This window comes from Neolamprologus multifasciatus, chromosome 6 (assembly GCF_963576455.1).
Source record: "Neolamprologus multifasciatus chromosome 6, fNeoMul1.2, whole genome shotgun sequence".
Taxonomy (NCBI): Eukaryota; Metazoa; Chordata; class Actinopteri; order Cichliformes; family Cichlidae; genus Neolamprologus; species Neolamprologus multifasciatus.
This window is the reverse complement of record NC_140444.1, coordinates 7,607,867-7,631,562: the sequence shown is the minus strand read 5'-3', so window position 1 is coordinate 7,631,562 and position 23,696 is coordinate 7,607,867. Positions and strand designations below refer to the sequence as shown.

General features: G+C 39.9%; 2 protein-coding genes across 3 annotated transcripts; both read right to left on the bottom strand.

The window, feature by feature from the left end:
• Positions 1–25: 25 nt before the first annotated feature.
• On the bottom strand, positions 26–12,626 carry pi4k2b (phosphatidylinositol 4-kinase type 2 beta). The gene is made up of 11 exons (XM_085162935.1): positions 12,019–12,626; positions 7,861–8,012; positions 7,276–7,356; positions 6,979–7,098; positions 6,662–6,793; positions 5,625–5,778; positions 5,324–5,391; positions 4,850–4,952; positions 3,760–3,893; positions 3,599–3,658; positions 26–1,371 (listed from the first exon to the last, which is right to left on the bottom strand). The coding sequence occupies exons 1-11, from the start codon at positions 12,371–12,373 to the stop codon at positions 1,198–1,200; spliced, it is 1,533 nt and encodes a 510-aa protein (XP_085019061.1). The 5' UTR covers positions 12,374–12,626; the 3' UTR covers positions 26–1,197.
• Positions 12,627–14,625: 1,999 nt separating this feature from the next.
• On the bottom strand, positions 14,626–16,840 carry LOC146516282 (cysteine-rich protein 1). 2 transcript variants are annotated; one of them, XM_085162941.1, is made up of 4 exons: positions 16,101–16,473; positions 15,169–15,263; positions 15,011–15,065; positions 14,626–14,913 (listed from the first exon to the last, which is right to left on the bottom strand). In XM_085162941.1, the coding sequence occupies exons 1-4, from the start codon at positions 16,141–16,143 to the stop codon at positions 14,903–14,905; spliced, it is 204 nt and encodes a 67-aa protein (XP_085019067.1). In that variant the 5' UTR covers positions 16,144–16,473; the 3' UTR covers positions 14,626–14,902. The 2 variants fall into 2 exon arrangements, with proteins under 2 accessions (XP_085019067.1, XP_085019066.1); XM_085162940.1 differs by lacking the exon at positions 14,626–14,913 and having other exon boundaries at positions 14,920–15,065; positions 16,101–16,840.
• Between the last annotated feature and the right edge of the window lie 6,856 nt (positions 16,841–23,696).

Genomic DNA, 23,696 nt, shown 5'->3' with positions numbered 1-23,696 from the left:
TCTACTAGTGACAACTACAAAATACTTGATTTTGCCAAATTTTATTGTTTTTTTAATCTGTTAAATATACAACTTATCCCATATAGTCGCTGAGTTGGAATAAAAACTTCAAGATGCATACATAAGAAAACAGAATGGCATCAAGCAAGTCTCCTCAATTTAGTTTTTCCTCTTCACAGAGTACAATATAAAAAGCAAGGAGAGTTGCGACCCCCCCAATGCCAGAAGATTCAAGAAAAAGCTGCTTACCAGCAATTAAATACAAGTCAAACAACAAATACATTCATAGTAATGAGAAGTCTATTTCTTACAGAATTCTCTTGTACTGAAATGTTTAGGAGCAAAATTCTGTGTATAAACGGTAAACAGATTACATTCAAGCAAAGTGTTTATTCGCAATCCTCCACTTCCTACAAATTCAAGTTTCAACAATTTTCTTGTCTTGAAGCTCTTCAATATTCCTTCAACAAAGACTTTGGCAGCACTGAGAATTGAAGACACTGTCTTTGTTTAACACGTGGTTTTAAAGCTGGGTAAAGTGTGTTTTGGCCCAGCTGGGTGGAACTGGTCAAACACTTCCAGCAGTGTAAGTGCACATCTATATTTCACTAAGTAATCCTATAAGGCAAAGCAAATATTTTGGACTTTATCCCAGATGAGGAACAATGTCGACCAAGAAAAACTTCTTTAACATTCCCAAACACTACCAGGACCACTGTGCTGTTAGCTTGTGGTATTTAGGTGCTTGCTCTTTGGCCATCAACGCACTACATTATCGAGAGACCTTCAGTAGGTAGCTTGGGTGGTTGGAAAAAAGAAAAAAACAACAACTTTCAGCTTCCTAACAATAAACAAAGCCCACCTCTGTGAAAAAGCTGATTATCTAATCAAGTTGCCATAGTAACCACAAACAGCCCCAAGGTCTCTCTAGGAGACGGTGGTATGCTAATCTCTCCCGCTCCCACGGTTCCCTGCACTCTCCTCGAATGAGGAATTGGCCTCAAGTCAATTTCCTCACAAAATATTTCTCATCTTATTTTCCATCATCACCGTATCCTTCTTCACTTCCTTCCTGCCGAGGACAAATATGAACAGTTTCCAGTATAAGCTTCTCTCTCTCACTTTCTTTACTCCAGGAGCGATGTGTGGACAAAAAGCAGATGCTTCTCCTCTGCTCCCCTCGTCATCCTTCTCCGACTACCAGGAGGAAAAGAATGGCCGCTTGCAGTGGAAGGTTTGTGTAAACGCATTCCCCAAAGTGACCACACGACCTTGGCCACCTGAGCGGCTGCGCTCCACTACCACCCGAGGCATCTGCACCAGTTGGAGGGGGCTCTTCCCGTCCTTCAACGCCTGGGTCAGGTTCAACACCTGGGAAAAGACGGTGCATTAGTTGTGCAAAAGCAACTCGAAGTTTTTAGAGAATATGCAAACAACTTATTGGAAATATGAAACCGTCTGTGCTTACATATTATGCATGTGACATGGCTTTGATAAAGGACAGTAATACATAAAAACTGCAGTTATTATTAGCTACTTTCTTCACAGCCAGGTCATTTTAATATCTGACAAAAGTTAAATAATTAACTAAAAGTTAAAATAAATAAATAAATTACAAAACAACCACACTACAGGACAAAGTCTTGAGCCATCCCTCATTTTGTTATATTTTGCTTGGAAAATGGGAAATAAGTGCAGTGATCAGTGAAACGTGCAAACGTGTGTGGAAATAGCACATGAAGCAAACACAGAAATGGTGAAATTCTGACAAGCTTGCAAATTTAGTACAAGCACCTTTATTCTTCAAAACAGGCTCTATTTTAGTAGTTTTCAGGAATAATTCTCCAGGCTTCTTAACATTGAAGCTCTAATCTGGATGTTACCTGATTTTCATCCATTTGTTTCCTGCCTCTGTCTCACACTACTTCAATAATATTGAGGTCCAGGCTCTAGGGGTGGGGGAAAAAAATCGATACTGTGTAGTATCGTGATATTTTGTTTGCTAATAATGTATCGATACAGGGACAGCAGAAATCGATATTTTGTTACAAAAAAGGTTTTTGTGCTCTGATTTCAGAGCATGTTGATCCTTTTTCTGAGCAAGAATCCTGACATTCCTTCACTGTCCAAATGTGTTTAACTTTTTTTGGCAGCAATAAACATGACAGTTTACTTATTTTAATTTAAGACGTGTTTTTTTTTTTTTAAATTTTAATTAAGTTTAAAACTTTTTTATTTAATGTAAAATTATATTTTGTTTTAATTTACTTTCAAATTCTTCAGTTGCTGAAGGGGCTGCATAGTTTTCATAAATTGCATAGTTCAGAATAGCTATAATTATATCAGATGGTTGCATTCAGTTAAGTTGGACTAGACTGTAATACAAACCGTTCAGTTTGTCAACAATAAAACTGACTGAAATGAGAGAAAGACTGAGTGTGAGACTTTGATATTAGATAAAATGAATATTGATAAAGTTTACCTTTATGTACAGAATCTGAATATCGCAAAATATTTTAAAAAATTGCAATAATATCGTATCGTGCGTTAAGTATTGTGATAATATCATATCGTGCGTTAAGTATTGTGATAATATCGTATCGTGGGATGTCTGGTGATTCCCACCTCTACCAGGATCTGAGGACACCAATCCATAACTGATAGCATTCTATTATGCGTTTTCTACCCAGGTGTGCTTTCACTGCACTGGCAGTGTGTTTGAGATCAATGTAATGCTGCAAATAAGCTACTGCCAATCAAGGCGCTTTCCAGATGGTACTGCACAGTACTTTTCTGCGTTTATAATTCCATCAATTTTGACAAGATCCCCCACACCACTGACTGAAATTCAGCACCAAACTATGACAGAGCCTCTACCACATTTAACAGATGCTGCACACATTCACTGTTGTACCTCTCTACTGATGTCCTCCATAACACTCCAGCGACACTGACTAGAACTTAAAATTTCAAATTTAGATTCAAAATTCACAAGACACGTTGTTCACAACAAGTTGTTGTACAAAAGTCCAGTTCTTGTGTAACTTGGCATAACTCAACTTTCACCCTCTTTCCCTTCTTTAAGAAGGGCATCTTTACAACAGTAGATGGATCAACTGACAGGTCGGATGTTTTTCTCAGGTCCTTGGGTCCTGTGTTATGCCTTTGTTGGATTTATTCCTTTTTCTTAAGGACATGACTTTAAGCACTTTAAACCATATTAAAGAATTCCAATAGGGAAGGAGAACAAAAATACAAAGAATTGAGAATGACTCAAATCCTGCACAGTATTGTTTACTAATATAACATGTTTTTATTATTAAACTGCTTGCTGAGAGAAGAATAGAAAGACTGAAAGGTGAGACAGGACAGTGGCTGCAGACGCAAAATTAGGGTAAAATGTGTGGTGATAACGTTACAAAGCATACAAAGTGACAGAAAGTAGGCCATGAGAGGAGAAAGGAGAATGAGGTAGGATATAAAAGGAACAGGCAGGAAAAAATAAAATAGAGGACAGAACAGTGCAAAGTAAAAAAAAAATGACTAGAGGAACATTAAAGTACTCATTAAAAAAAAAAAGAAAATTACAAAAGCTCACCTGTCCTCTCATGACGGACATCTGTCTCTCAAACATGGTTTTGTCAAAGCCTTTATCTGTCTGAAAACAGAAAACGACTGATATTAGCTGATATCCTGCAATTAGGAATTCAAAAATCTAGAAACAGATTAAAAAGGAAAGCTTATGAGAACATCTCATACCTTGAACATCTCATAGAGGTCCTCACAGAGATCCTGAACAAAGTTCATGTCAGAGAGGCGAGACAGCACAAGGTCTCTGGTCTCCTGGGAGAAGGGTACCTTGGCCTGAGGAAGCCATGCCCAGTGGAATGGATCTGTTAGGAGGACAACACAAATGTTTCCGTCTGTATAGCCTTTCACTGTCACTGAACCTATAACTATCATTGTATTTGATAATAAGGCCACATGTAGGATTGTTTAGTGGCCTAATTTTTCTTTACAGTTTGTTTTTTTTATTGTAAAAAATTCTTTAATTCTTGCCAGAACACAGATGACAAGATTCTACCATAAGAAGAAAAGGACTGAAATCATCGAATAGCAATGAGATTATCAGAAAATTAAAGGAACTGTCGGTGGCAGTGTCCAAAGGTAAAAATCATACCATCACATCTACAACTTACTAATTGCAACACTTTATCAAGTTCACAGATTAGTACAATTTTACAAGCTCTTACATCAGTTTTACATCTGGAAAAAGCCAAGCTAGTAATTTCCTCCTATTTACAACCTTGGTACTAAGATAAGCTAATTGTATTGTCTAATCTGGACAGCGGGTCTAAAGGTAGTATACATCTCAACAAGTATGCAAATAAATCCCCTTTCAGACATGCAATCTCCTCCGGTAATTTCATGGTATCTCAATGTTTTGTCTTCAAGTACGATGAAACTTGTGGTGCAACATAAATGCATTCGTGCATCACTCAGTACACAGCACAAGTCTAAACTGCATGCAGTCACAGTGACTGGTTCTGATTTGTAATGAGAGTAAGACTTTTAGCTGTGACACATTTTGCAAGAGAGATCTCCTAAAGCCCATGTGAACAAAGAGCCGGGTCAACCATCAATCACTGTGGCACAGAAAGAGACTTTAAACACTCAAATAAAAGTGCCTTTTCACTTTGTGTTTTTAGAAGGTGAAGTTGACAATACCCTTTCCTACAAGTGCAATGAGTCTTTTTAAGCATCACACAAATCGCACATGTAAAGGGGCCCTCTCATTACTGTCACTGACAGAGATGGTGAGCAAAAGTGAGATAAGTGATAAACATACAGGCTCTCCATTCATCCGGGTGTTTAAAGGGGAAGGCCAGGCCGTTGTCAATTGCTGCAATCTTGATGCAGGAGTCCTGAATGTTCTCTGTCCATTCTGCATCCTGCAGCATGAAGGAGAAGAAGATTAAAGACCTCGAATTCATTGAGTAAATTATTAATGACTGATGACCAAGCTAGTTATTGATTGAGGGGTGATTACTGCCACACATAAATTACAACTTTTGTCATTTATCAGCACATTGAAAATAATGATTGATGATAGGTAACAAAGACGTACATCAAGTTTGTTCCACACGTGTGTTTATCTATGCATTTGTGAGTCTAGTTTGCACATACACAGAAGCAAAAACAACAGGTGGGTTCTGGTTTAAAAATATATAAGTGTTCACGTGTTTCAACAGAGTTAAGCGAGGTGAATGCGTGCTTGGTGAACAGTCTGAACACACCTCTGTCATGTGGTAAATTACCTCACCTTTTGTTCCTCTCCCTCTCCTTCTCCTGGTGTCTCGTACTTGATCAACCAGTTGTCATTCCCTCGATCTAACAAGGAAAACAAACAGAAACAAGTTTTGATACGCAGAAATGAGAGGGGAGACAGAGCGATGTCAAAGATAGCAAACAGCTGTTGTGCGCAAGCATATACTAACTTAAAATAAATATAAAGCCAGTGTATAACTAAATCGAAATAAAGCTGCCAACACTGTAATGAGACTACGATGACTGATCACTTCAATTTAAACCATTTATCGAAATGTTAACAAGTGCACGCCTACCTGTGTTTCTGATAACATAGTCTAGCACCACCAGCCGCTCAAACTGCGACTGCAGCTGCTTCCTGATATTCTCTGGCAGTGGTTCAGCCTCAAAGCGTCGCAGCCAGTAGTCGGCTTCACGATAACCCTCCACAAACAGCTGAAATGAGCCCACCTGGAAACACACAGAGGCGCATATGGCATGAATACAACTAACTAACATACCCATTAAAACAAAACACTGTATAGCAATGTTCACTGCTCTGAGAACAGTATGTAGGCAGTTTAAACGGAAATGATGTGGTGTGCAGTGATATTACAAGTGAAGCTGTAATGTCGAAAGGCTGAAATGTCAGCTGTGCCTGACAGTTGAAAATATGCAGTCAGTTTCCTCATATTTACTTCCTCGAAGACACTTCAGCTATGTTTTCACATCATCTTAACATCCACCTATCTTTAGATCACCCACAAGGCTGTCTCACGTAATAAACAGCGAGGAATACAATACCCTGTTATACATGTTTTTGATTAAAAGACAAAACTGATATACGATTACAGTTCACGATACAAGAGATAAATATATCCAGTAAGTATTTACAGCCCGTGAAAAAGAACATGGCTTAAAGCAGAAACAACATTTATGGTTCTGATGGCCTTTTATCTAAACACATTGTTCTTCTTCAACACAAAAATAGTGTGGCATGATTCCTTTTACCGTTCTCTACCATCAGTGGCTATTCTCAGCCCTCCACTCACTGATGCAACAACTCTTGTATTTTATAGAGAAGCAGTCAGCGTACATATAAATAGAACAAATCTGACAAAGAACCTCTTAACAAATGTTGAAACAAGAAGATTAGAATTTGTTTTAACCAGTATCAGTATAGGTTTTCCTGCATGTGGATGTGTTTTTGCACAAATACAAAGAGAAAGCAAGGAAGCAAGAGGAGGACACGACACAGGAATGAACAAGAGAAAGATTCCAAGCTCCTCATGAATTGCTTACAGTAAACAAATGGTGAAGTTAGACTGTGAAGGTTTAAAAAAGTGTTTGGTACCTTGGGTGGGAGGCCCACTCTGTGGAAGCGTCGCCCCACTTTGGGGACTTTCTCTAGGGCGTACTTCTTCCCCCTGGACTTTGCTCTGTCTATGGCGTTGTAGTGGAATGTCTCACTGGCCAAATACACCACCTGATAAAATTTAGATAACACTGGTTTACTGTGAAACTGTGACCACTGCTGAACAGAAAGAAGAGCACAGAGACCCTAATCAAATCCAGATTAATTCAAGTGTTTACTTATACTGGGATTTGGAGATTACATGTTATTAATTCAAAAACTCTACAGAGAAAAAAAAAAAAAAAAAAAGCACACACCTTGGTTTTTGGCACCACACCAAGACCGAGTTTGGTGTCAACCAGTGAAGCAGCAGCCTCTGACAGATAACCCTGGTTAGGTAACAAGCACCCTCGGCCAAAACAACATGGACAGCAAAGCTAACAACAGAGACAGACATGGGGAAAGTTTTACAGATGAGGTGTTAATATTACCCTACTTTTTTAAAAAATCTTATCTTACTCACTGTGTGCAGCCATTAAATAAAATGAATGACAATATACATCTTAATAACTTTTCAGATGTTTAAAAAAGGTGATACATGTGACAGAAAGTACCTTGTGAAAGTATTTGGTCCATTTTGGATTCAGATGACCATAAGGTTCCTCTGACTTTGGTTTAAAAACACCAATGATTTTCTGTAAATAAAAAACAAAAACAGAGTGATACATTTGTTTTTCTCTAAACTTGCAATCTGACATACAGCCCAGGTCAGAAAACAGAAAGAGTGAGAACTAATTTTACCACGCATATTAGTGTTGCTTCAAGCTCCTTACAAAAACTTAAAAAGCCAAAGACTAATGGTGTATAACTATAAGCAACAAATGTAAAGCGTGAGGAATGCGTCTGACATCTTGGGCTCACCATCTTCCCAGTAATTACCTGTAGATGCTAGTGATCTGCTGTTATCAGCTAAACCATTGCTTTTTGAATAATTAAACGAGAATCACAATCCTATGCATTTCCACATTCCTTCTTCCTAATTTACAAACTATTATGATTAAAGCGATTAATGTTTTGAAAAAAGAAAAGATAAATGTTTGGAAATGTTGCTAATCTACTGATTTATATTCTTCCTCCAAGTTTAGCCCATGAACCTTCCTTTGCTTGTCATGAATCGGTGTCATTTGTACCAAACTTACCCCTTTTGGGTCTTTGACAAAGTAACTCCCACTTGAGCCCTGGGAAATCCTCTCTGGAAAGACGCCACTCTCAATGGCTTGCTCTGCCCTTTGGATAATATCGGCAAACTCGGGGTCGTCAGGGAAATGGTTGAAATCTCCACTGTTGGTACCTAGAAGGGAATAACTCAAGATTACTTTGATTTATTTTTACATTGTATACAACCAGAACTTGCTACAATTAAACAAATGTATCTTCTTAAGAACTAGAACAATAAGATTACATTTACAATTACATGTCCATTCCAAAATATGGCATTAAGTAAACATCAAGAGATTTCTCTGCAGTGGTGTTATGTTTTGGTGTTTAGGACCATCAGATACCTTTGAAATGATCATGAATGAGTTATTTACATTATACATGCTGAAAAATCAGTGGTAAAAATATTAATAGCAATCTCCCTTACAGAGACTACTGTAAAGTGTCCGTTACCTCACCCATCTCACCTTTTGATTATTCTGTTCTAGGCAGTGGGAAACTGGAAGTGTTCCCATTACACACTGTGCAAAGGTTGGGATAAAACAGGTGGCCAAGTCTATCACAGGAATCACCCACAAAGAAATACACAAACACACATTTAAGAGGAATTCCAAATCACATGCCCATATTTTGACTGTGTGTACACTATCACAGAGAATTTACCAACTAAACTAAAAAAAATTGGTCTAAACGAGTGATTCCGCCACTTGTTAAAATCAGGCATTTTCTACTGCCTTGTAGATCAAACGTCATTCTCTTGAAATCACTGCTCTCTGGTTAATAGTGCCAATTATTATTTTGATAAAGGTCCAAACACATGACATGGCAGATTATAACTTCTCCTCCTAGCACAGGGCAGAACGATCAGCTGACAGAGACCCATGCTCTGTATCAGTCACACTAAAGTCACAGTGGGATGCAAGGAGAGATAAAGTCACAGACATGTGGTAGGTGCTATAAAAACAGGTCAACATGCCAAGGGTGACCGATAAGGAGAAACAAAGATAGCTTCAAAGCTAGTTCAACTGCAGGGCCCAAGAGAACCTAATTAACACGAGGAAGAAAAGAAAGAGTGATAAGCAAACGTTACATAATTAATCTGGATTATTTAAAACAGTGGATACTTGTCAAACCTTGTCTGACATAGTATGGCCCAATTACTCCTGAACAAATACATGAAAAGTACCCAGAATCATACGTTAAAAGTCAAACTCAATTTAACTTAACGGGGAGGTTCAGAAAGTAAAGTGACCAACCAAGATCTCCTCATTACAGCACAGTACTCGCACCCTGCAGCCAATTATCTGTTAATGTCCCGGTAGCATACTATGCATTACTTTGATGCGTCAAAGGTATTTTGGTGATACACTGGGGAGCTATCCAACATTAAGATGAAGACAATGTTGGATAATTCCTCCCACCCACTCCAGGACAGGCTGGTCAGTCACAGGAGCACGTTCAGTGAGAGACTGAGATTACCAAAAAGCATTACCAATAAAGTATTCTGATTAGGTAGGTGTTTATTATGCTGTGGCTGTAAGATAACTCAATAATAAGAAGAATTTAGACAGACTGATCTTTTCCTTGTATCTTCTCAATAAATGCTGCAAAGTTTCACTCTGCGTTTATATACCACTGTGCGGGTCATCAGATTCTTGGGGTTTTCTCCGCATTACTGTAGTCTTTACCTTGCAAAATAAAACGACTTGAGACAACTGTTGTTGTGATTTGGTGCTATATAACTAAAACTGAATTATTTGAAACAGAGGTTTAAGCTAGGCTGCACCTGTGTTTCATGCTCCATTTGGTACCTGCAAAGCAAACATCCTACTTTAAAAAGAATTTCAACTGTGCTGCAAACATTAAGCAATTTTATTGGGTAAATACTCCCATAAATTTGTGATCATGCTGTACGTGCACAATCTCTGAGTGTTTTTTGTGGATGTGGACCACACTGGGACAAGATGTCTGGCCATAAAGGTAACTCTGATCTCTGGAAAAGCTGTCCAAAAGTAATGACTTAAAAATAGCTCCATTTTGACTTTAGTATGAAAATCTTAACATAGTTTTAGATTGTGCTCTAAAACAGTAAATCTCTGATTTAAGGAGTTTGTAATCCAGTTCTGTGTGATGCAATATTTTATCTTCATTTAATTCCCAACAACAGGTCAAAGTGTGCTCAATCTATCATCTTGTATGATGACAGATCTACGCTTCCTGTGCGCAACCCTGGTGCTTATAGTCTGTGATAAGATCACTGTGGTGTATTGCTCCAGATGGCAGTAATGGGCCTTATATGTCTTCCACTTCCCATTAGCTTCAACCTGTAGGAAACCAAAGTAATAGTATATGTGCATATAGTACTTCCTTTCTCTCAATTTCCCTCTTCATCATCTTCAAACACTGTACTGGACTACAAAGTGCATCTGCTAGCACAGGGGCATTATGCATATTTAATATCAGCCTCTCAGATGTCCTGGTCAGCTAATGGGGCACACACAGCAGGAGTGTACCTCACTTATAACTTCAGAGACCTGCAGAGCACAAAGTGTGTGACATGCCACAACACTGGACTGTGAAAAGTGTTCTATAACTATATATTTAAGTTACAGCAAGCGCCTAAAATTGATACAATTTGTCTTAAACGCTAAAACTGTTTCCCTCGTGTTTTGCCAGTTACATGATAAAATGCTTCAACTTACTCAAGCTTATGAAAATGAACTTTACATAAAAGACTATAACTATAAATAAACCCTGCGTGCCGTTTCTAGGCTCTTTGGACTGGTGACAAAGAAGGCAGCAAAAGATGGCACACGTGATGAAAAATAGAATGCATCTATGGACGGATGCAAATTTTTACCAATTACTTTGTTAAAAAAAAAAAGCACTATTGCTATTTGGTGCTATTTGGTTAATATTTCCCATGACACGTAAAGCAGAATTTAAGAGCCACAATTCACAATTAATTTACATGATATTTTTAAATGGCACAAAGTGCAAGAGAAACGGCTCTTAGTCAGTATTCTAACAATAATCTGTAAAACAGTTCTGTAATTTTAGAGGAGAAGATTATTCTTCTACAAAGGCCACAAGTAATGGGATGCCAACACTTGCCATTTAAGGCTCAGACTCTCTACCTGTGGCCTAGATTTCTGGCCATAATAGGACATGGATCTGAACAATAGATCTCTGTTGGGAGAGGCTGAATAACAGAAATGAATACAAATGCTCAGAATTTGTTTTGCAGGGGGGGTGGGGGGGAGGAAAAAACAAAAGGTGGGCGGTATGAGGGGGAGTGTTGTTAAATCCAGTGAGCATTTAATTCCATAGCGACTAGGTCACCCTTTTCTTGGTCTTTCCCTGCATCCCCCACCCCCCTTCTCATCGTCCAAAACAAATCTGACAGAAACTTTAGTTGTTCCTGCTGGACAATCTAGTTCACAGCATAGCCTCAAATCATTTTATCACAACAAACCTCTTACAACAGACCAGAATGTTCAAAAACCTCCTAGCTTGAGGAACAAAGATAATTTGGATGAAGGAGGCAATGATCTCAACCAGGTGGCAAGAGTTCAATGGATGAGGCAGTCTTATTTATTATCCTGGAAGTATTATAAACTGTTTGTTTGTTGTTGTTGTTTTAAACTTTTTTTCCATCATATTTGTAGCCTTGATTCTGTCTTGATTGTCAGATAGACTAAAATGGGTGATGATGACAAATTGAGCAGAAAATACAGACACGATACAGACTGCACACCAAGCCTTCAGTTCACCAAGTGCTGTGGAGAAACCAGGTACTTTTTTATGTAATGTGACACCAAGTTTGTGCTTTTTTAAAATTCTAATAATAACCAAAGTGTTGGTTCTCCAACAGCCTCAACAGACAGAGAGACCCAAACATTAAAAAGCCACGTGAAATGCTCACTTCAGAGAGCTTACATAACATATCTATTTGACCACGTTGCATTACCTGTTATCACAACCGTAATCAGCCTGAGTAGGCAGAATTTTCCCAGAGCCATATGCATCAAATAACAAAATGTCAGAAAAGACATACCCCCTATGAGTGTCCGAGTGTGGCTGTCTATTTATTAGTTTTATATACAACCATTTCAAAGGCCGTGATTTGAAACACTTACCCGGGGAGGCTAATGCATCTTTATCCGAAGACGAGCTGTGCCTGTACCGCCTGCTTCGCTTTTCTTTTACACCTCTCGGAGACGACGAGCTTCCTGCTAAGCACGGTAACAGCAGCGCCTCTTCGCCGGAGCCCTCTGTCTCTAGTTCGGTCAACACGCTTTCACAAGAGTCCGAAATACGTATGGCGCCACCGGGGTTCGCCCCAGTTGTTAGACCTATCCGGTTCCTGTCAAATAACACCTTTGGAGGGTCTATGGAGTGAAAGTTAGACTCCAGCACTGGCACTGCTGTTTCCCCGGTGTCCAGCACTGGCTCGCCGGTCTCTGTCTCTGTCAGGTCGCATTCTGACATCATTCTGACTCAGGCCCTAATACATACAGTTAAATATATATCGTATTAACTCAACTTCGTTTCGAGCTGTCAGCTTTTCATTGTAAAAACACGGCATGTATCCAAATCAAACAGCTACTGCTTTCACTCAACGATATGTCCACATAATCCGTGGAGACCGTCTCATCTGCTTCCTAGTTAGCTAGATGCGCATGCTCCACACAAAACGACGCTGCTGGCTATGAGTTGCCTTCAAGTACAGCTTGGAAAAACCGAAGAAATTCAAAGACGTGAGCGAGCGTGTTTCAAATTCCCGGTTGACAAGTACACTCAAGAGCTTTACATCATTACTTCTGTTATTGCCGTGTGACTAACGTAGTTGTCAGTTTGCAAAGTCAGAAACAGGAACAAAAAAATACAAATTAGGCTGTAGAACATGTTGGTCTCTAATGCAGTCTATAAACACGTACCTTCCTACGCTATTTATTAGAGATTAGCTATGTTAAGTAGACCTGCTATCAAGATATCCGTTTCTGACCTGGCATTTATTTATTTATTTGCAAAACAAATATATTCATAGTTTTGTCCTTTCTGTCTTCTTCTCCGGTGCTTGAAGAATTTCAAATTCATGAACTGAGTTAGAATTATTGCCACATGATAGGGCTACGTTAGTATTTCTTTTGTTTGATTAAAATGCATTTTCTAAGCTATTAATACAAAAATACTGTGGTGGTTACTGTAGTGGTTACTGTACAGGCTTTTCAACTGACTCGACGCAGTCCAGCAGTTTTATTCACGGCCACTAGATGTCAACAATATTACATAAATGAAAATGGTTGTAAGGCATCGCCTCACAAGCAAAAATTGTCTAGTCTTTATACATTTTTTAAAATTTGCTGTAAAATACTTAAATACTATTTTCAAGTTGTCATCAAGTGCCATTGTTTGAAGTGTGGCAAGCATAGTTACTGGTTTAGAATGTCTCTGAAGTTAATATTGGATCCACACATGGGCCTTTCCTGCTGCCACCTCATGGTAAGATAATGACATTTTTTATTTAGCTCAATTTTCCAGTTTCGACCCAAGGTGAATTAATGCAAATTGAATAACCTCTGCATTAACTTAGCAAGGCTTAATATGGTAATTTTTCATCCCTCTGTTTTACTTTCCCCTCTCTCTTCCTGTCTCGCCTATAAATTCAAGCTCCCTCTCTTTTCTTTCAGTTCTGTCAGTGCCCCTCAATCACCCAGTGGTCTGCACAGCACCCACTCATCCCTCTGCCCCCCTTCCACCTATAATTCTGCCCTTCCACCACCACCCGTCTCTCTAATAAGGGAGTGTAGCTGAAACACTTGCAAATGAACAGTCAGCCAGCTGGTAACACAGCAGTCATGTGATCTATCAAGGTAGGGGGTTAGAGGGTGAAGGAGACATGGAAGGTGAGAGAGGCTTGGTGTGCCTGGGATAGAATATGGATCTGGAAAAAGGAGAAGGAGATGGACAGTTGTAAAGACACACTGAAGCCTAGACAGGTATATCTCTGCTTACTCTTTGCTAGATGTCATAATAAACCCTCTCTCCCTTTGTCCATCTCCTCTCTCGATACTATTTCTTTTTCAGCCTCTTCACCCTTTATTTCAATATCCATCTCACCTTCAAGAGCAAACACCTGAAATGTCACTGGAGTGACACATGACACTCAACAGGAAAACGCATCAACCACATCTCTGTTTGTTTTGTTTTGTTTTTTTTCATATGCGTGCCAGTGTGTGTTTGAAAAAAAGAGAGCGAGAGCGTGTGCATCGAAACTGTGCACTTCACCCACCACTGGGTGACAAGCTCCTGCAGCAGTGAAGGCACACTGCAGACACACTGCTTGCACGTGCACGTGTGTGTGTGTGTGTGTGCGTGTGTGTGTGTGTGTGTTTGACAGAGAGAGCCCCATGTTTGCCTCACTGTAGCACCCATTCCAGTAGATTCTGCTGGCAGAAGATCTAGTTTACCCTGCCAACAGCAACCACTCTTATCCATTCCTGCTCCTTTCCCCTGGCGGCTTGATGGGGGAGAGAGGGAGAACCCTCTAGCCCAACTAATTTTTTACATGCATCTGTATTGTTGGTGATTAGAGTTTTTATTAGTTTGTGAGGGAACACAATTATGCCGCATGCCCAGAAATCTAAAAGTGTAAGCCCCTGATTGCAAAGTCTTAAAAACTTAGACATCTACCAGAATTTGATGCTGCAACATTCACAAAATGTATTTATTTGCACTGACTCACATCCAAATTAATTTACATTACAAAAGTGAACAGTCACATATACATAGCATTGCCCAGTTCTACCACATTTATAAATATTTTAATTCGTCAAAAGGGAACAAACAGAGCTCACTCTGTCCTACAAGGTTTACAGTATATTCCGGTCCTTCATTATTATTTATTCACTCCTTTATCTTTTGCCTTATATAAACCAGATCTTTTAAATGTCAGCATTTGTTCATTTTGCCTCATCCTGGCTTTTGTTGAGGGGATATACTGTACCACACCGACGTCAGTTACCTGTTACCTGTTAAGAAAGATTTACACAGAGAAAAGGCATTCAGAAATAGCGTGTGGTTGGTCAGAGTGCGTGTTTGTGTTTTCATATTGAGATGGCAGTATACCTCTCGGTCCAAACATCTTCAGATAGCAGTGTGTACAGTATGGCTTCTCATCATACTGAAACACAACGAGTAACACATATTTATAGCATCATTCAGTAAACTGCATTCATATTACTTTCCTTGAATACTTAATTGACTCAGTTGTTGTCCTTATATACCTCAGCATGTTGTCCAGGGGTGAGCTGTCTGTTACACTTCTGACACTTCAGACACAGAGGATGGTAGTCTCTCCCTAAGGACCTCTTCTTCTCACCTGCACCAAAGGAAGAGATGGACTAGCTTAATGAGAGGCAGGATCGGATATTTTTATTAATATTGAATTAAAAAGTCAAAACGATTTTGCATATCATACAATTTCTGATAACACAATGTCTGGATTTCATGTGTCTGATGTGTGCCTCATCAGTGCAAGTAGGCCAGAGACTGTGATGTTGAACTAAAAGTAGGGCAGCTCACATCAGAGAATTTGAACTTAGCCGGTGCATGAACAGGCGAGAAAAACTAACAGCAGAAATAACAACCAAACAGGAATCTAACTGGTGGTTTGAGTCCTTTTGTGGATCTAATGGCTAGGCCTGAATGTGGAAAAGGACTTGTTTAAAAGAGAGAGAAGGTAGGGAGGAAACCCAAAGAGCAGTGCATGCTCGTTTGGCTAGACCCACATCCTGTTGTTATCATGGATACGAGTGTGTGCATTTGTGTGCATGTGTGGTTCAAATAAAGCCAAAAGCCTTAAAAAGAAAGAGTGAAATGCCTTTTTTTGTCCTCTAAAAAGAAAATAGATAACAATTTTGCATTTAAGGAACATATTGATAGCATTGCACTTTGTCTCTTTGCAGAAAGAAAACAAAACACAAGGTGAACCTCAATCTTATGTTAACTCCAACAAATGCCCTTTATTAATTTTATTACACCTGGTTTCACCTGTTCATTATTTGTGCTTTATTTCAGATTTCAAGTTTTATGACAATGCCAAACTGATCTGCCACAGAGGTGATAGACAGACAGATAAAGAGCGTGTAAAGCAAGTGCCAGACAGAAAGAGGAAGACAATTGCATCGAGTTTAAAAATTAAACAGGTCAGACTTACCAAAGTAGACAGGCTTCCCGCAAATTGGACAGTAGCCTACCATGATAGTATCTAATTATTTATCAGTATATGCGTTTATGAGTGCACCTTTTTAGTCCACGGTGTCCTATGAGCGAAATCGCGTGTGAACTGAAAAGTGACAGGAAAGCCGTTAAACTGTAGACATCTCAGCATCTTGTGCAGTCAAAACCAGGATGTGGTGAGACGTCACAGGAAGAAAGTAAACTTTAAGATTTGAACAGTAAATGGTGTCATCAGTGGAAAAACTAGAGACAGGTAGTTTCTCTCTCTGTCTCTTTCATATATATGTGTGTGTGTGTGTGTGTGTGTGTGTGTGTGTGTGTGTGTGTGTGTGTGTGTGTGTGTATATATCATTTGATCATTTTACATAATTTAAATCACATTATTTTACAGTGAACTTTTCACATCTTCATATAATGTTTTGCGCACTCATCTATAACACTGTAAAGAGAGAAAGAAAGAAGGAACAAAAAACATCTGTCACCAGCTCAAATTCCCAGCTACCTTCTCCCTTTTCATGCTCTTTTCACCCTCTTTTCTAGATTAAAAACAAGGATTTGAGCTCCTGAACTGAAAAGGGAAACTTGACACTTGTGCCTTTCTTTTCTTCTTTCTGTCTGTCTTCTTTCTCTCTGTCTCTCTCCCTCTGTGTGTGTGTCAAATACTCACACACACCTCCCGCTCACTGACTCACACAGACACCATACACCCATTTACACACACACATGCACTCACCAAAAAGGCCATCCTTCTGCTCAGTGACATCACATAAAGAGGCTGCAGCCAAAGTGCGGAGGGAGAGTCAGGGTGAGGCTGGCCTAGTGGAGGGACAGATGGGGCTGGGCAGCGGAGGCAGTTATCCCCTAGGGATAGGTGATGGAAGCAGACCTCGGGAGGGACAGGGGTGAGGAGAGATGAGCGAGACAAGGTTGGAGACAGTAGCCAACTACAGCTCAGCGGGGACAAAGACGATGAACTGTGATGAACTTTGTTGAGTGCAGAACAAGGCCACTGAAGTCACTGTGGAAGACAGGCAAATGTCTGTGTGGTTCGATTGCTATCACTGTCTGGGCAAGCAGTCCACGCACTACCACCAAAGGACTGATATACACATACACCTCTACAAACACCTTACAATACTCACCAAAAGACTCAAAAACTTCCGCAAATCCACTACAAACTGGACCTGGGAACAATATGCTTATTTTCACACTCAGTCTCATAGTTACTGAACACATATCTAAATTATATTATATTTGCACATTTTGCATCTTGCACATGTCTTCGTCCTGTCTCGTCTACAATATCCTGACAATAACTTGAACCTGGTATTCAATACCTACTGCACAATCCACTTTGTGTTGTCTCTGTCCTGTCTTTGTGTATTGCACAGTTAGTATTGTATAGTTATTACTATAGTATTGTATAGTATTGTATAGTTAGTAATTAGTACCTTTTTATCCCTTAATTTTACGAAAATTTAGCATGTTATTTATTTGTAATTCCTAGTTTTATATCTCTTGGAGATGTATCTTTTATATACTTATAAATGCACCATGAGGGGCTTGGGGTGAAACAGCATTTCGCTACGCTGTATACTGTGTATACTGTTGTATTGACAATAAAGCTGTTGAATCTTCAATCTTGAATTGAATCAAGGAGTATCCAGGAAACTATGGTGATGGAAGACTTATTCAGATGGTTTAGTTAATTAAGAGTATTTCAGGGCAAAATAACTCCAGCACTTTTTACTTAAGTAAAAGTTAATTAGGAGTAATTAAAAGCTAAATGTTTTTGACACGGGGAGCATTATGCCATAAAACTGACTAGTTGTTTCTAATCCTTAAGGGGAATTCCACCAGCATACACATGAAAATCTATTTAAGGTCTTAGGGGGTGCTGCTACATATGAAAAGGTTTAGTGATGCTTTTTGTAGCTCTAGAGTGGGTAACTGAAATGTGACAAATTCTCTCCAGTGATGTCTTTAAATTGAAAATTAAAAAGTGCAGGTGCAAAGTCAGAAAAAAGGGTGATTTGTGCAGCGCACTCCTACTCCCCGTTCAATAATACATACATGTGCAGCTGCTAAAAGGACCAAATATCACATTCAACTTAACAGTCAACAACTGTTCACTGTTAAGTTGCATTGTAAGATATGTTTGCGGTTGTTCTTCTGCAATAATTTTGACAAAAACACATCTTTTCTACCCTACATTCACAATTTAGATGATAGAAAAATGTTGTGGATTAAAAAAGTCCTATATTTGGAATATAATGCAAGAGTAAATAGTATATAGACACATGCATTCATCATGTATTTTCAATACATAGTCAATGTTTTACAGTTAGTGTTTGTTTTTCAGCCTTTAGATGTGCCGAAAACATCTGCAAATCATTACTGCAGCTGATGAACTTCTGAAAACCATGGAATATATGTATTTCATCATTTCCATATTTACCGGCATCCCTCTCCTGTGTGTCATGCTTTGCAGAGGGATGGAATACCAAGTAGGTATTTCATCTGACCAGCTTTCCCTACAGGATAACCTATCATGTCTCTCCATCAGCATTCATTGTGTGTGGACAGCGCTTGGAGAGCTACATCCTGAATTAGAGGCCTATACGCATGCAGTGTTTTTTTTGATGCAAATGATGATGTGCTTTTAATAGAGAGCAGATTTTGAATATGCAGAAAGAAAAAGAGACCGTTGTCATTAAACCAAGAAGAAGCAAAAGATTTCCACAGGTTGAAATTGCAGAAAAATGAATACTGAAGGAAAGGGGATGGAATTAGGAAGAAAACAGAAGTGGAGCATGGAGAAACAGAAGTAATGTAATTGTGAACTAAGGAAAAGAAAGGAAAGAAGTGGAAAGAAGAGAGGAGGCGTTAAAACCACGTTTCCCAGTGGATCTCTTGGTGAGGCTATGCTGAGAAAACTGCCAAAACTCTTAACAGACACATTCCCGTACTGGCAAGCGCATATGCATGGTTCACTTCTGCCAAGTCATATGAGATACACCAACACACTGGATGGAGAGATGTGGGAATATGGTGTGTATGAAGTGAAGGATTTACAGTAACATTCAGTGAGTGGTGGAAAGAGACAGAGCTTGGGAAGACACAGAGAGAGAGGTAGAGAAACACTGGCTTCTCTCCTCTGTGTCCTCTGGTGGGTTGGATCTTGTATAGGCCAAACCCTCCGACGCCAGCTTTGAGAATTGTATGCAGAGGGGTGGAGGGGACACAGGAAGAGGCTCAGGAAAGAAAACGGCTGGAAGGATTCCTTCTTCCCACACATAAATGCACTCTTGATCACATGTGCGTACACATGAACGTACAGTCACACATACACACAGCCAAAAAGAGCCTTTGGAAGGATTCCTTTTTCCCCACTCGCTCTCACACACCCACTAGTCATCACGTTTCAGCTCTTGGCATCCTCCTTTCTCCTCCAAGCCCAGAATATGACATGGCTTTAGGGTTGCATCTCAACTGCATACACATAGTCAGCCTCACAGTACAAGACATATGGCAAAGAAAATCAAGCAGCATTTCAAACATTTGACAAATGAAGATAACCAAAGGACCACATGGTGATTTACTTGGTGGTAACTCTTTGAGGTGCAGAGAATGCCTTTTTGTTTTTGAACTTGCCTCTTTTCATTGTTGATGTGTAAATATCAGTTTTCAAGATGAATTTTCTTTGCCTCTTTGATAATCGCTAGATTGTTAAAGAAAGGGAAACAGCTCACGCCTTTGTAACCAAGTCAAAACGAAGTCTCTCACCCTTTGCTGTTACAAGCCTTTCTGGTGTGCATTTGGAACAGTCAGATGGATATTTTGGTTGCTTGCACTGTGGTGTGGTAAGCCATTCCTGGGGTGTGTTTTTCACAAATATCCCCCTCTGTGACAGTCTTCATGGAGTCAAACAATCTAAAGGCTATAATCCTCTACTAAGGGTATCAGTGGATGGAAAAGTCCGAAAAATAAGTCCTTGTTTTTCACTCATAATCTGGCAAAGCCCATAAGTCCCTTCATGCCTCTATGCAGTGATATGATTATGGAATGGCAACTATTACTACATGATTAGTAGATGTGAGTGGCTGGGTCAGTCAGTTTCCATTAAGGGACATTCTGTTGTTTTTCTTTTTTGTATATGAGTCTTTGTTGTGTGTACATCAGCGACTGATTTATATTATGGTACCATAATGGGTGCATGTTTAAAATCTCCATAATGTCGTTTTAAGGTGAGTATAAAGTGAGTTGAGGATAGGAAAGTAGTAGCTGTGGTTAAGGTTAAAGAAAGTCATTATAATGTCCTCTGAATTCATGGGTTTGTGACACACACTGTGTGCGTGTGTGTGTGTGCGCACAAGCGTGAACAGTAAATTAAACAGATGCCAGTATTGCTTAGGCTTTCAATTCTCCATAGGGCTTATAAACAATACCAGTCCCCCAAATGCCTAATGTCGCTTCCAAAATGCCATCCCCGCATATGCAACAGACTGGGTACTAACACACACACACTCACCAAAAACTGAACATGATGCACAAGACAGCAAAAACTGTTGTGATAGCAAACTTCAAGAGCTGTTTAACAAACTAGAGTGAACAGATTTTTATGATGTTCTTCTTTGTAAGCGACAAGTTGGTCCGTCAGTTGATTGATCCTCCTCGTTTTGTTTAAATAAACCTAAGATATCCCAATAAATGTTGAATGGTTTATGATTTTGTTTGTGATTACATGTACAACTACAATTTTGTTGTACACGTACAATGACAATAAAGAGCTATTCTATTCTATTTTATTATTTTTCTTTACATATATTTGCTGACTTTTTCTCTAGTCCCATCATAGCCTAGCTAAAATGATACAACTGGACGATGGATTTAGACAAATTTCGGTGCAGATATTTATATCCATCTCAGGGTGAATGGTCAGATTTTTCCTCTGGTCCCATAATAATAATAATAATTCAGAAAATTTTCTAATGTGCACCTAAATTTGGTTCATAACTAAATACCTGACAGACTGTACCCAGCAGACTGTGCTGTACTCTGTGTTTAGAATGTTTTCCACTACCATAAAACATTACATTTACCCAGCAAACATACCCATGTTGGCCCACAGTGAGTAGCTGTGGGTGAACTGTAGGGCTTTGTGGACAGGGCAAACCCACACTTATTCCACACAGGCCCAAACTGAGTGTGCCCACATGGGGCCCATGGCAGTTTTGCCCTTTGGGACGCCAGTATTGGTTTTCTATGGGCAAGCCTACTGTGGACTTCCACAATAAAGACCGGTGTGGGGCCACAGAAGTTTAGGTTTACCTTTTAGGCCCCCATAAAGGTTTTCTGTGGGTAACCTATTGTAGACTTGCGCACAAAAATTCCTCACTGGCCCCTCCATGCCAATGAGGCACATACAGGCACCCACTGTGGGCCATTTAGGTCTGCCTTCAGGGGCCCACACAGGCCTGGAGGGGGCATGTTTGCTGGGTAGTGTCAGCTTAACAGAACTTTTAGCATGCCTAAACTTCTAGTCTTGTATTGTTACAACAACATGACAGTTTGATGAAACTTTTGTAGTAGCGGTAGTAAAAAAAAAAACAAAACAAAAAAAACCCCACTGTGTCCAGCTTCTGAGCCAGCACTGTGAAACCAAGCTTTGTTCACGATTACAGAATTCAGTTTAAATTACAGTGGAAACTGGACGCTTTTCAAAGTTACAAAATAGGCCAGATTTCATTTAGGAAAACGTCTTCTACAATGATGCAGAAGATATTTTAGATGTTTCTTTTCTATTTAATGTTGGAACCATGACAAACATGTTCGTCTTTGCTCTAAACATTTCACATAAAAATATCACCTGGCTGACAAATAAAGACTGTGGATACAGTCAGAGCAGGTGGCCTAAGATGACTGGCTACCTATTAGCACACAAAAGAGGAAAACTGTTAGAAATAGATAGAATAGAGTACCTATATACCCCAAAGGGAAAAACTGCCATGAGCTCTCAGTCACTAAGTAGGTTTCTGACTGCACAGTGCTTGGTTCTCAAGGCTGGTCCCACCTATTGTTTAGATCTGCTTTAGGAAACAGTAAGGCAGGCAGAAGGAAAGAACCTAATGTGTTGCTTCTTGCCTGTGCATTCTTGGCATAGCTTGTTGCCCTTTTCATTTTTTGACTGTGATTTTTTTTCCCTCTTGCTTTAATAGTGAAGCCAAGGGTCCGCAGCCAGCCAAGTCCCACCGCTCCAGTCTGGCTAAGCCACAGAAAGCCTGGTCTCCTCTACTCTGCTCTCTCTGTCTCCCATTCTCATCATATGTACTACAATATGTACCCCTCTCTCTTTCTATTTGTATGTCAATATACCTCCTCTCTTACGTCTCTTTCCTTCATGTTTGTCTATACTGGTCAGTCTGTCTTTTTGTCTCATTTTCTCCCCTCTTTCTTGTCTTGTTCTCTTCAAACAGACACACACAGACGCGCACACACACACACGCACCACCCTCTCTCCCTGCCTGACAGTCTGTCACAGCCAGCGGACTGGTTTAGCAGGCGGGGTTCAGCTGGGCTCCACAAACACATGGCACTCAATCTGCCTTCTTGTGTGTGCTGGAATGGTATTTCTTTCTCTGTGCTGTTTAAAGCTTTCTGTTTAATCGGACATGTTTAAAAACAGTCAAGTATCTTTATGTTACACTGTAGACGGGCAAATGCGTACTTTTGTAGTGAAATTTATGTTTAAGGTTAGGGAGTTTCTCATACACAGGTCGTTTTAAATATCGTCGTTGTCACGTCTAACCTTCAAAAGCTGATTGCATAATGCTTAGGTAACACTGATATAATAAATGCAATGACGCGTCATCTAAAATTTAGTCGCTCTACAGAAGACATTTGGTCTTTTTTCAACATGACTACAAGAGAGTTTGGATGTATCCAAAAGAGGCAGTGTAGACAATTTGCTCCTCTCTGCGTCTCAATTATAGATCAAGAGCCCCTTGTGTGTACAAAAAGCAGAATTCGCCAACTCAAACAAAGCCTGCTTCCTCTTCTGCTCTGCTCTGTTCCTATATGATCAGCACCATTCATTCCGCCACTCAGACAGGAATCTAATTAGACCAGAATATCAACATTAAAACCTATCTGCCCCCCTCCATCCTTCTCTCGCTCTCTCTCTTTGTTTCTCTGCTCTTCCCTACAGCTGGTGAGAGTATGGTTTGTGGCTGCCCCTCCCCCAGGTTTTGAACAAGCCAATAAGAGAGCACGTCAGCAAAATACCCCCCCCCCCCCCCCCCATACACACACACACCATCCCTCGGTTTCCCTTACCACCCTATCCATTTCCAATCCCATCCCCCAGAGCCCTCTCTACACCCCATCCCCCTTTCATACCACCCCTAACCCACTTACTCATCCAGCCTCCACCCTCCCACACACCCATGAGACTTCCCCACCCTCTCCACTTTCTCACCCGTTCTCACCCTCCGTAGTACCTCCATGGTCCTCGTCTTCTCCATTCCTTTCACTTTTCTTCTCACTCACCCTTATTCCTGGACACCCTTCCTTT

Excerpts from the sequence above, each read along its gene's own strand:
- pi4k2b (XM_085162935.1), bottom strand. The coding sequence starts at position 12,373 with ATGATGTCAGAATGCGACCTGACAGAGACAGAGACCGGCGAGCCAGTG. Across the intron at positions 4,953-5,323 it reads GAGAGGGAGAGGAACAAAAG|GATGCAGAATGGACAGAGAA; the intron begins GTGAGGTAATTT and ends TTCATGCTGCAG. Across the intron at positions 1,372-3,598 it reads TGTCCGTCATGAGAGGACAG|GTGTTGAACCTGACCCAGGC; the intron begins GTGAGCTTTTGT and ends GTCTTTTCCCAG.
- LOC146516282 (XM_085162940.1), bottom strand. The coding sequence starts at position 16,143 with ATGGTAGGCTACTGTCCAATTTGCGGGAAGCCTGTCTACTTTG. Across the intron at positions 15,264-16,100 it reads CGGGAAGCCTGTCTACTTTG|GTGAGAAGAAGAGGTCCTTA; the intron begins GTAAGTCTGACC and ends CCTTTGGTGCAG. Across the intron at positions 15,066-15,168 it reads CCCCTGGACAACATGCTGAG|TATGATGAGAAGCCATACTG; the intron begins GTATATAAGGAC and ends GTTGTGTTTCAG.